The sequence below is a fragment of the Salvelinus alpinus genome, chromosome 7, assembly GCF_045679555.1.
Source record: "Salvelinus alpinus chromosome 7, SLU_Salpinus.1, whole genome shotgun sequence".
NCBI lineage: Eukaryota > Metazoa > Chordata > Actinopteri > Salmoniformes > Salmonidae > Salvelinus > Salvelinus alpinus.
In genome coordinates, this window is record NC_092092.1 from 80,289,210 (window position 1) to 80,302,470 (window position 13,261).

At 46.3% G+C, this 13,261-nt stretch overlaps 1 protein-coding gene across 1 annotated transcript in view; it reads left to right on the forward strand.

Moving 5' to 3' along the window:
* The window catches only part of LOC139580243 (complexin-2), a 109,818-nt gene that overhangs the window by 77,652 nt on the left and 18,905 nt on the right, over positions 1–13,261 (forward strand). The window contains exon 2 of the mRNA XM_071408796.1: positions 10,318–10,468. Within this exon, the coding sequence (XP_071264897.1) occupies positions 10,438–10,468 (31 nt within the window). The 5' untranslated portion in view covers positions 10,318–10,437. The remainder of the gene's footprint in view (positions 1–10,317; positions 10,469–13,261) is intronic.

Below are 13,261 nucleotides of genomic sequence, written 5' to 3' on the forward strand. Positions count from 1 at the left end.
AAGGGCAGATCGTTCTTCAAGATGTTCAAACGTTCATAGATGACCAGCAGGGTTAAATAATAATTACAGTGGTTTTCATAGCAGAGAGAGAGAGAGAGAGAGAGAGAGAGAGAGAGAGAGAGAGAGAGAGAGAGAGAGAGAGAGAGAGAGAGAGAGAGAGAGAGAGAGAGAGAGAGAGAGAGAGAGAGAGAGAGAGAGAGAGAGAGAGAGAGACCCCCTGTCTGACGATACCCCCGACCACTTTGCCAAAGCACAGCCCCGACACCACTAGAGGGATATCAACAGACTACCAACTTACTACCCTGAGAAAAGGATGAGTATAATGTCACCACCAAAATAAGAAAACAAAGAAACGACCGAAATGTACAGCTGTGTGTAGTCCACATAGCAGTGAAAGTTCACATTGTGTTTCCGAATGACATCACAAAGAGGTAGAATATATAGTGAAAATAATAGTGGTCCTAAAACGGAACCTTGAGGAACACCGAAACGTGCCATTGATTTGTCAGAGGACAAACCATCCACCGAGACAAACTTTTGATATGTTTCTGACAGAAAAGATCTAAACCACGCAATATCTTGTACGTGTAGATCAATTAGGGTTTCCAATCTCTCCAAAAGAATGTGGTGATCGAGGGTGTCAAAAGTGGCACTAAAGTCTAGGAGCACCCGGACAGATGCATAGCCTTGGTCTGACGCCATTAAAAGGTCATTTCCCACCTTCACAATTGCAGTCTCAGTACTATGATGGGGTTTTAAAACCAGACTGGAGCGTTGCGTATACAACTTTGTCTTCAACAGCTTTTTTGAAAGAAATTGAGAGGAATGGGAGATTCGATATAGGACGATAGTTTTGGAAATTTTCTGGGTCAAAGTTTGGCTTTTTCAAGAGAGGCTTTATTTCTGCCACTTTTAGTGAGTTTGGTACACATCTGGAGGATAGGGAGCAGTTTATTATGTTCAACATAGGAGGGCCAAGCACAGGAAGTAGCTCCTTCCGTGGTTTAGTTGGAATTGGGCCCAGTAGGCATCTGGAAGTTTTAGAGGTCATGGCTATTTTCATGAATGTGTTGAGAGATGCAGGATTAAAAAACTTGAGTGTCTCCATTGATCCTAGGTCCTAGCAGTTCTGTGCAGACTAGGCACAGCTACGTTTTGGAGAAATACTCAGATTCAAAGAGGAGTCCGTTATTTGCTTTCTAATGATCATGATCTTTTCGTTGAAGAAGTTCATGAATTCATCACTGCTGAAGTAAAGACCATCCTCACTTGGGAAATGCTGCTTTTTAGTTAGCTTTGCAACAGTATAAATGTTTTGGGGTGGGATTGTTTTTATTCTCCTCAATTAAGTTGGAAAAGTAGGCTGATCAGGCAGCAGTGAGGGCTCCGTGATATTACATGGTACTAACTTTCTAAACTAGTCAGAAGACGGAAATGGTGGAGCGCCAATTTTGCTTCAGGACTCGGGTATTTTCTGTATACCAGGGAGCATTTTTCTTGTGACAAATGTTTTTGGTTTTTAGAGGTGCGACTGATTCTAGGGTATTACGCAAGTTTAAATTTAGATCCTCGGTTAGGTGGTTAACTGATTTTTGTACTCCGATGTCCTTGGGTAGGTGGAGGGAGTCTGGAAGGGCATCTAGGAATCTTTGGGTTGTCGGAGAATTTATAGTGCGGCTTTTAATAATCCTTGGTTGGGGTCTGAGCAGATAATTTTTTGCGATTGCAAACATAATTAGATAGTGGTCAGATAGTTCAGGATTATTAGGAAAAACATTTAGATCCACAATATTTATTCCACGGGACAAAACTATATCCAGGTTATGACTGTGGCAATGCGTAGGGCTGGAGACATTTTGGACAAAACCCAATGAGTCGATGATGACGCCGAAAGCCTTTTGGAGTGGGTCTGTTGGACTTTTCCATGTGAATATTGAAGTCACCAAACAGTTAGAATATCATCTGCCATGACTACGAGGTCCGATAGGAATTCAGGGAACTCAGTGAGGAACGCTGTATACGGCCCAGGAGGCCTGTAAACAGTAGCTATAATAAGTCATTGAGTAGGCTGCATAGATTTCAAGACTAGAAGCTCAAAAGACGAAAACACAGTCTTTTTTTTCTTCGTCAATTGAAATTTGCTATCGTAAATGTTAGCAACACCTCTGCCTTTGCAGGATGCAGTGGGGCTAAGGTCACTAGTGTAACCAGGAGGAGAGGCCTCATTTAACACAGTAAATTCATCAGGCTTGAGCCATGTTTCAGTCAGGCCAATCACATTAAGGTTATGATCAGTGATTAGTTCATTGATTATGACTACCTTGGCAGTGAGGGATCTAACATTAAGTACGTCTATTTTGAGATGTGAGGTATCACAATCTCTTTCAATAATGACAGGAATGTAGGAGGTCTTGATTCCAGTGAGATTGCTAAATCGAACACAGCCATGTTTAGTTTTGCCCGACCTAAATCGAGGCACAGACATGGTCTCAATGGGGATAGCTGAGCTGACTACACTGACTGTGCTAGCGGCAGACTCCACAGACTCCACTAAACTGGCAGGCTGGCTAACAGCCTGCTGGGCCTGCACCCTATCTCATTGTGGAGCTAGAGGAGTTAGAGCCCTGTCTATGTTCATAGATAAGATGAGAGCACCCCTCCAGCTAGGATGGAGTCCGTCACTCCTCAGCAGGCCAATCTTGATCCTGTTTGTGGAGGAGTCCCAGAAAGAGGGCCATTTATCTACACATTCTATCTTTTGGGAGGGGCAGAAAACAGTTTTCAACCAGCGATTGAGTTGTGAGACTCTGCTGTAGAGCTCATCACTCCCCCTAACTGGAAGGGGGCCAGAGACAATTACTCCATGCCAACACATCTTTCTAGCTAAGTTACACGCTGAAGTTATGTTGCGCTTGGTGACCTCTGACTGTTTCATCCTAACATCGTTGGTGCCGACGTGAATAACAATATCCCTGTTCCATCTACACTCACCAACTTGGGCAACTTTGAATGGGGGTGGGGACCACAACAAAACAGAACTCATCATGAGGTGGCTTGTGGGTCTGCGTACCATCATCCATACCCCCCTGGTATACAGAGAGCAGAGACGCCATCCTTTCTTAACACTATTTATGTCATTATTTATGTTATGAAAGGGAGCAATATTGACACAGGGAGCAATTTAGTAAAAATACAGTTACCCGAAATGACATTTACTTACACTTACAAAGGCTGCATTGATTCCGTGTCTTAAATGTTTTGTTGAAGCCAATTACATTTCATGTTTGGAAAATGGAAATTCTATCTACATTGAAAGAGCCCAATGCACAATTTTATTTTATTTAAATTGAATATTTGGTGTTTGCAGAATTTAATTACTATCAGCTCCTTCTATGGTTAATAGAACCACATATAAACAGATGCCCTATTCATATCAGCCCCAGAATTACATAGAACGCAGAATTATAGGATCTCTATGGTAAAAATATGCTTCATTAATTTAGAATGCAGTGCCTATTACTTTACTTGAAATAATTTATTAAATCAAATATTTTATTAACATGCTATACATTTTCTACGTTCTTAGTTGCCCCAAATGAGACATGTTTCTGTAATATCCGTAATATCCCAGGATGATTATTTCCAAAGAAAAATGTAATGGAACCATGTAACCTCCTTCCAGTTAGAGGCTGAGGGCATAATTTATCACCATAGACCCATATGAATAAATGATGGGGAAAGTGGCAGCAGAAGGGATGGGGATGTGAGAGCAGAGCTGGACTCCATACTAGCTCTAATTAGGGGTTCACAGCAAAGCTATTGTTCTTCTTAGGCCTAGATTCAATCAGATCACCCGCATAGCTGATGTTTTGGCGGTGTCGGAGGTGTAACTGCGTTGGAGCTGTCAAATCGGTGAGCAGCTGCTCTTGTGACAAGAACCAAAAAATGTTATCATATTACTCCAGTGCTATCCTCTCTACACTGGCTTCCTGTTAAGGCTAGGGCTGATTTCAAGGTTTTACTGCTAGCCTACAAAGCATTACATGGACTTGCTCCTACTTATCTCTCCGATTTGGTCCTGCCGTACATACCTACACGTACGCTACGTTCACAAGACTCAGGCCTCCTTATTGTTCCTAGAATTTCTAAGCAAACAGCTGTAGGCAGGGCTTTCACCTATAGAGCTCCATTTTTATGGAATGGTCTGCCTATCCATGTGAGAGATGCAGACTCGGTCTCAACCTTTAAGTCTTTATTGAAGACTCATCTCTTCAGTGGGTCCTATGATTGAGTGTAGTCTGGCCCAGGAGTGTGAAGGTGAACGGAAAGGCTCTGGAGCAACGAACCACCCTTGCTGTCTCTGCCTGGCCGGTTCCCCTCTCTCCACTGGGATTCTCTGCCTCTAACCCTATTACAGGGGCTGAGTCACTGGCTTACTGGTGCTCTCTCATGCCGTCTCTAGGAGAGATGCGTCACTTGAGTGGGTGGGTTGAGTCTCTGACGTGATCTTCCTGTCCGGGTTGGCACCCCCCTCGGGTTCGTGCCATGGGGAGGTCTTCGGGGGTTATACTCGGCCTTGTCTCAGGGTAGTAAGTTGGTGGTTGAAGATATCCCTCTAGTGGTGTGGGGGCTGTGCTTTGGCAAAGTGGGTGGGGTTATATCCTGCCTGGTTGGCCCTGTCCGGGGATAGAGTCGGACGGGGTCACAATGTCTCCCGACCCCTCCTGTCTCAGCCTCCAGTAATTATGCTGCAATAATTTATGTGTCAGGGGGCTAGGGTCAGTCTGTTATATCTGGAGTATTTCTCCTGTCTTATCCGGTGTCCTGTGTGAATTTAAGTATGCTCCCTCTAATTCTCTCTCTCTCTCTTTCTCTCTCTCTCTTTCTCTTTCTCTTCTCTCGGAGGACCTAGGACCATGCCTCAGGACTACCTGGCCTGATGACTCCTTGCTGTCCCCAGTCCACCTGGTCGTGTTGCTACACCAGTTTCAACTGTTCTGCCTGCGGCTATGGAACCCTGACCTGTTCACCGGACGTGCTACCTTGTCCCGGACCTGCTGTTTTCGACTCTCTCTCTACCGCACCTGCTGTCTCTAACTCTGAGATCGGCTATGAAAAGCCAACTGACATTTAATCCTGAGGAGCTGACCTGTTGCACACTCTACAACCACTGTGATTATTATTATTTGACCCTGTTGGTCATCTATGAACGTTTGAACATCTTGGCCATGTACTGTTATAATCTCCACCCGGCACAGCCAGAAGAGGACTGGCCACCCCTCAGAGCCTGGTTCCTCTCTAGGTTTCTTCCTAGGTTCCTGCCTTTCTAGGGAGTTTTTCCTAGCCACCGTGCTTCTATATCTGCATTGCTTGCTGTTTGGGGTTTTAAGCTGTGTTTCTGTATAGCACTTTGAGACATCGGCTGATGTAAAAAGGGCTTCATAAATACATTTGATTGAATTTGATTGATTGTGTACACTGTCGCGAAGCCACACCCATCCCACTAGCACACAGAAACTAGAGGCCATGAGTAAATTAGTCCCTATAAATGACACCGATTGGCTTATAGGGGGCGCTGTTATAGGTAGTATCACAGCCTATAGACCTTAATATCCGCCGCCCCGTTTCACCTAGAGCAGTGGTATTTGTACTTTTTCAGTAAGGGACTCCATTCTCATTCCCCCAGAATTTCACACAAACCCATCTAATGACACAACCTTTAACCTTTTCATCAACAAATAACCTTCAATTAATTTTCCTATTTTTTATCAGTAACAGTAACATTTTATTTGTCTAATTATCTCAAAAACGTTAATATATTGTCCATTACAATAATCTGTACTCTTACTTTTTTGTTCCTAAACAAAATATACTGTATACTACATGCCCAGAAGTATGTGGATACCATGGGCATTAATATGGTGTTGGTCCCCCCCTTTGCTGCTATAACAGCCTCCACTCTTCTGGGAAGACTTTCCACTAGATGTTGGAACATTGCTGCGGGGACTTGCTTCCATTCAGCCACAAGAGCATTAGTGAGGTCGGGCACTGATGTTGGGGCGATTACGCCTGGCTCACAGTCTATGTTCCAATTCATCACAAAGGTGTTCGATGAGGTTTATGCACGGGGGCAGGAAAAGGCCTTCCCCAAACTGTTGCCACAAAGTTGGAAGCACAGAATCATCTAGAATATCATTATATGCTGTAGCATTAGGATTTCCCTTCACTGGAACTAAGGGGCCCTGAACCATGAAAAACAACCCCAGACCATTATTCCTCCACCAAACTTTACAATATGCATTCCGGCAGGTAGCGTTCTCCTGGCATCCCCCAAAACCAGATTCGTCCGTCAGACTGCCAGAAGGTGAAGCGTGATTCATCACTCCAGAGAACGCTTTTCCACTGCTCTAAAGTCCAATGGCAGCGAGCTTTACACAACTCGAGACGACGCTTGGTATAGCGCATGGTGATCTTAGGCTTGTGTGCAGCTGCTCGGCCATGGAAACCCATTTCATGAAGCTCCCGACGAACAGTTCTTGTGCTGACATTGCTTCCAGAGGCAGTTTGGAACTCGGTAGTGAGTGTTCCAACCGAGGACAGACGATTTTTACGTGCTGCGCGCTTCAGCACTCGGCGGTCCCGTTCTGTAAGCTTGTGTGGCCTACTACTTCGCAGCTGAGCCGTTGTTGCTCCTAGACATTTCCTCTTCACAATAACAGCACTTACAGTTGACCAGGGCAGCTCTAGCAGAGCAGAAATTTGACAAACTGACTTGTTGGAAAGGTGGCATCCTATGACGGTGCCACATTGAAAATCACTGAGCTCTTCAGCAAGGCCATAATACTGCCAATGTTTGTCTATGAAGATTGCATGGCTGTTTGCTCGATTTTATACACCTGTCAACAATGAGTGTTGCTGAAATAGCCAAATCCACTAATTTGAAGGGGTGTCCACATACTTTTGTATGTATAGTGTATATACTGTATATATATATTTGACGACCCCACTGCAGTTTTTCTGCGACCCTCAACTTTGAATACCACCAATAGACTTGAAACTTTGTATGTGGGTGTCTTTCCTCATGCTGAACAGATTTGCCTCAAGAACCCATACGGTCCATTAGGATAGATTTTCCTCCATCTTGGATATTTAAAAAATATATATATATATTTTCATGAACCATCAGTTGAAATGATACCAAAGCTAAGGGATTGGTTTAAGAGACGACTGAGTTATTGATCAATCAACAAATCAAATTTTACGTGTCCATTTTAAATCCTTTGTAAATCCACTTCACAAGGGCCTATCAACGTGAAACATTTTAGAGTCATCAAGTTTGGCGTTGATATATATATATATATATATTTTTTTAAATAAGGAAACTATTAATATGGTCTGGATTGACTTCCTGGGGTTGTACAGTCAACAACCGTCTACACTTGCATAGAGTTCTACTCTATATCAACAAGCAAGCAGAACATGAAAAGCCCTCTATTCTAATGTAGTTGGCTGTTGGCACTCCACTTTATTCTAACGTTTTTCTGTTGACTGCTCCTTTAAGAGATACCTTGTCCAGATGAATAGTAGCAGGGGCTAATGCAGTGAAAGCACTCAGCTCAGTGCTGATGCCCTGTAGAATATGGTTACGTCCCAAATGGCATCCTATTCCCTACATAGTGCACTACTTTTGACCAGAGCCATAAGAGTAGTGCACTGTATAGGGAATGAGGTTCCATTTGGGACGCAAGCCTACATCTCTACATCTGTTGACTGGAGCTAATCAAGCCAGCTGTGTGTTTATGGACATGAGGCTCTTCTCTTAACCCCCTGGGTTTCAAGCACCCTTAACCCCCTGGGTCTCAAGCACCCTTAACCCCCTGGGTCTCAAGCACCCTTAACCCCCTGGGTCTCAAGCACCCTTAACCCCCTGGGTCTCAAGCACCCTTAACCCCCTGGGTCTCAAGCACCCTTAACCCCCTGGGTTTCAAGCACCCTTAACCCCCTGGGTCTCAAGCACCATTAACCCCCTGGGTCTCAAGCACCCTTAAGCCCTTGGGTCTCAAGCACCCTTAACCCCCTGGGTCTCAAGCACCCTTAACCCCCTGGGTTTCAAGCACCCTTAACCCCCTGGGTCTCAAGCACCCTTAAGCCCTTGGGTCTCAAGCACCCTTAACCCCCTGGGTCTCAAGCACCCTTAACCCCCTGGGTCTCAAACACCCTTAACCCCCTGGGTCTCAAGCACCATTAACCCCCTGGGTCTCAAGCACCCTTAACCCCCTGGGTCTCAAGCACCATTAACTCCCTGGGTCTCAAGCACCCTTAACCCCCTGGGTTTCAAGCACCCTTAACCCCCTGGGTCTCAAGCACCATTAACCCCCTGGGTTTCAAGCACCCTTAACCCCCTGGGTCTCAAGCACCCTTAACCCCCTGGGTTTCAAGCACCCTTAACCCCCTGGGTCTCAAGCACCCTTAACCCCCTGGGTTTCAAGCACCCTTAACCCCCTGGGTCTCAAGCACCCTTAAGCCCTTGGGTCTCAAGCACCCTTAACCCCCTGGGTCTCAAGCACCCTTAACCCCCTGGGTCTCAAGCACCATTAACCCCCTGGGTCTCAAGCACCCTTAACCCCCTGGGTCTCAAGCACCCTTAACCCCCTGGGCCTCAAGCACCCTTAACCCCCTGGGTCTCAAGCACCCTTAACCCCCTGGGTCTCAAACACCCTTAACCCCCTGGGTCTCAAACACCCTTAACCCCCTGGGTCTCAAGCACCCTTAACCCCCTGGGTCTCAAGCACCCTTAACCCCCTGGGTCTCAAGCACCCTTAACCCCCTGGGCCTCAAGCACCCTTAACCCCCTGGGTCTCAAGCACCATTAACCCCCTGGGTTTCAAGCACCATTAACCCCCTGGGTCTCAAGCACCATTAACTCCCTGGGTTTCAAGCACCCTTAACCCCCTGGGTCTCAAGCACCATTAACCCCCTGGGTCTCAAGCACCCTTAACCCCCTGGGTCTCAAGCACCCTTAACCCCCTGGGTCTCAAACACCCATAACCCCCTGGGTCTCAAGCACCCTTAACCCCCTGGGTCTCAAGCACCCTTAACCCCCTGGGTCTCAAGCACTCTTAACCCCCTGGGTCTCAAACACCCATAACCCCCTGGGTCTTAAACACCCATAACCCCCTGGGTCTCAAACATAGAGTATTCTGTAGTATTTTAACACAGGAGAGTACCTTAGTATTGATCCTGGCTGTTCTGGGGAACGGGATTGTCTTTCAAAGGGGGACCAGAGGGACATCTAGGAGGTGAAATATCCAGCAGCACCGATGGTTTACTGTAGCAGGAAATATACTCTGTTCTATTAGAGCTCAGTGATGAGATACTGACATAGATGTATCCTCCACAACATAGAGATTGATACATCTGTATGCTCTGCAACCACACACACACACACACACACACACACACACACCCTACTACCTCAACCATACTGTACCTAGCCACTATCCTTTGTTAACATCTTCCAGTAAACTGTTTTGTCTTTCATTGTTTATTTCTCTCCCCTCTCTCCTTTCCTCTCCCCTCTCTCTTCTCTCATCTCTCTCCTCTCTCTCCTCACTCTCCTTTCTCTCACTCTCCTCACTCTCCTTTCTCTCACTCTCCTCTCTCTCCTTTCCCTCTCTCCTGTCTCTCTTCTTTCTCCTCTCTCTCCTCGCTTTCCTTTCTCTCTCTCTCCTCACTCCTCTCTCTCCTCTCCCTCTCCTCTCTCTCCTTTCCTCTCCTCTCTCTCCTCTCCTCTCTTTCCTCTCTCTCCTTTCTCTCTCCTCTCTCTCCTCTCTTCTCTCCTCTCTCTCCTCTCTCTCCTCTCTCTCCTTTCTCTCTCCTCTCTCTCCTTTCTCTCTCCTCTATCTCCTTTCTCTCTCCTCTCTCTTTTCTCTCTCCTCTCTCTTTTCTCTCTCCTCTCTCTCCTCTCTCTCTTTTCTCTCTCCTCTCTCTCCTTTCCTCTCCTCTCTCTCCTCTCATCTCTCCTTTCTCTCTCCTCTCTCTCCTTTCTCTCTCCTCTCTCTCTTTTCTCTCTCCTTTCTTTCTCCTTTCTCTCTCCTATCTCTCCTCTATCTCTCCTCCCTCCTCTCTCTCCCTTCTCTCTCATCTCTCTCTCCTATCTCTCCTCTCTCTCTCCTATCTCTCCTCCCTCCTCTCTCTCCCTTCTCTCTCATATCTCTCCTCTCTCTCTCCTCTCTCTCTCCTATCTCTCCTCCCTCCTCTCTCTCCTATCTCTCCAATCTCTCCTTTCTCCCTCCTCTCCCTCTTCTCTCTCCACAGCTTGGATCAAGAGGTAAACACTCACACAGACTGAGGAAGGCAACAGAGATCTGGTAAAGAAGGGGCGGCTACATGCAGAGTTGTGTTTGTCTGTAGAAGACCAGAGTATCAGAAGGAACCATGAATTTTGTGATGAAGCAAGCCTTAGGTGGTAAGTACTGTATACGCTGCTATATGAATGTGTCAATATTATGGACTGGACATCTGTTCGCCATGCAATCTGATGTTTGTACTCAGGGGAGCACGTACCTCTTGACATCGAGATCATTGCATCAAAGTACAAATGTATTGCTATAGAAAATACAAACTGAATTTGGATTTGGAAGAACTGCTAAACTATAAACAAGTCAAACAAGCTGCCTGGTAAACTTATTGTAGACAATATACTGTAATGTAAAGCTATGATCACTATCGAGGAATTAAACGGTCACAATTTATGACCGGTTTCTGGTTTTAGGTCTCAGAGGGAAGCTATAGTCATTTTAACCTATACTCAGATAGACCTCCATCATTTATATCTATAGTCATTTTAACCTATAGACTCAGATAGACCTCCATCATTTATATCTATAGTCAACTCAACCTATAGACTCAGATACAGCTACTATCATGTATATCTATAGTCAGCTCAACCTATAGACTCAGATACAGCTCCATCATTTATATCTATATGCTGTGTAGATTAACTTGTCACTGTGGATGAACTCTGTCTAAAGGTCAATGCATTGTTAAATCAACATCCTAATTTGGATTAATCGGTGGAATGACTATGGGTAGTAAAATTAAAAATATACCCCGCCTGCCAATCCTAATCCCCCTCATCCTCTGACAGGCTTGGATCAAATTGCCTTTCTGGAAGAGGCTGTGGCCATGCGGTGACCTTTCATTTGGTTGGTCTGGCCTGGGTGCAGAATGTAATTTAATTGGGCTGGGAATGGGGGATTGATGGGGGCCTGAGGCTGCAGCTGGGGACTGGGGGGGATGGGGGACTGGTGAGTCGGGGGACTGGGTGGCTGGGGTTGTGCTGGGGGGCTGGAGGTCTGGGGAACTGGGGGGCCGAGGGACTGGGGGGCCAGGGGACTGGGTGGCTGGGGTTGTGCTGGGGGGCTGGAGGTCTGGGGAACTGGGGGACTGGGAGACTGGGGTTGTGCTGGGGGACTGGAGGTCTGGGGAACTGGGGGACTGGGAGGCTGGGGTTGTGCTGGGGGGCTGGAGGTCTGGGGAACTGGGGGACTGGGAGGCTGGGGTTGTGCTGGGGGGCTGGAGGTCTGGGGGTCGGGGGACTGGGTGGCTGGGGTTGTGCTGGGGGGCTGGAGGTCTGGGGGTCGGGGGGGCCGGGGGACTGGGAGACTGGGGTTGTGCTGGGGGGCTGGAGGGCTGGAGGTCTGGGGGTCGGGGGACTGGGTGGCTGGGGTTGTGCTGGGGGGCTGGAGGTCTGGGGGGCCGGGGGACTGGGAGACTGGGGTTGTGCTGGGGGGCTGGAGGTCTGGGGGTCGGGGGACTGGGTGGCTGGGGTTGTGCTGGGGGGCTGGAGGTCTGGGGGTCGGGGGGGCCGGGGGACTGGGAGACTGGGGTTGTGCTGGGGGGCTGGAGGTCTGGGGGTCGGGGGACTGGGAGGCTTTCTTCAGATAAGACTTGAAAATATTCTAAATGGAGAGTTAGGTACTATAAGGTTCTAGTTATTGACATAACCATTTTCTGTTCAATGTTCTCTACCTACAGCATATGGTACTCTAAATACCTTAATTCATGTTAAGTTCAAAAGAATACAGTATAAAAATTGCTGACACCATTCAAACCAATGGGCTCCCGAGTGGCACAGCGGTCTAAGGCACTGCGTCTCAGTGCTAAAGGCGTCACTACAGACACCCTGGTTCGAATCCAGGCTGTATCACAACCGGCCGTGATTGGGAGCCCCATAGGGCGGTGCGTCAATTGGCCCAGCGTCGTCCGGGTTTGGCCGGTGTAGGCCGTTATTGTAAATAAGAATTTGTTCTTAACTGACTTGCCTAGTTAAATAAAGGTTATATTAAAAATAAAAATAAATTAAAGCCAATTATCTCAGATTCATCATTTTGCAAATAGAACCTTTTAGTCCCAAGATCTCAAAATGTCAAAATAGTACATTCTGCGCATTAACATAAAGTCCTATTTTTCCACTTCTCTATCACATTTAGCTTTGACTGATATCATTGGAAATAAACTGGATGTGATGTGTTGCTTGCTTCCAGCATCTCACACAGATCTCCGCATGGATCCTAGCCTCCGGCATGGGATTGCTTTGCATCGCCGCATAGTTAATTAGATATTGGTTCATCAGGCTCTCTGACTGACCACAATAGATTAGCAGAGAGTGCTATTTGCGTGCCTGTTTCAATCAGTCTCCAGACAGACAGACAGACAGACGGCCGAGCAGTAACTACAGCAGGTCAAAACATGGAGAGAAGACTAAAGCCCTGTTTATACCTGGTTCTAACATGTATCCTTTGTCCTGATCTCATTCTGATTGTGGACACATTTTCAGACAGGTGGAGACGATTTAAAAAAAATGCATTATGATCTGATTGTGATCAGATCTTCCTGACCACCTCTGAAGGTGTAAACTTTTAAATCGTCATTATCTCGCCTTCTAAAATCATTGGTGGCACCATTGACTTATGGCATCAGTATGTGTCTTCAAATAAATAAATTACATATTATTTTGAAAAGAATAGCTGTCAAATCATTTGCAAACAGGGAGGGACCAGGAAATCTGGTCACAATGTGGACACAGTTGACAGATAAGAGACACATTTTAATACCATGTGTAGACATATTTCTGAAGATGTGGGCGCAAACAAAATGTACCTATACTTTTGTACATTTGCAAACATTTCTAAAAACCTGTTTTTGCTTTGTCATTATGGGACATTGTTTGTAGATTGATGAGCATTTTTATTTATTT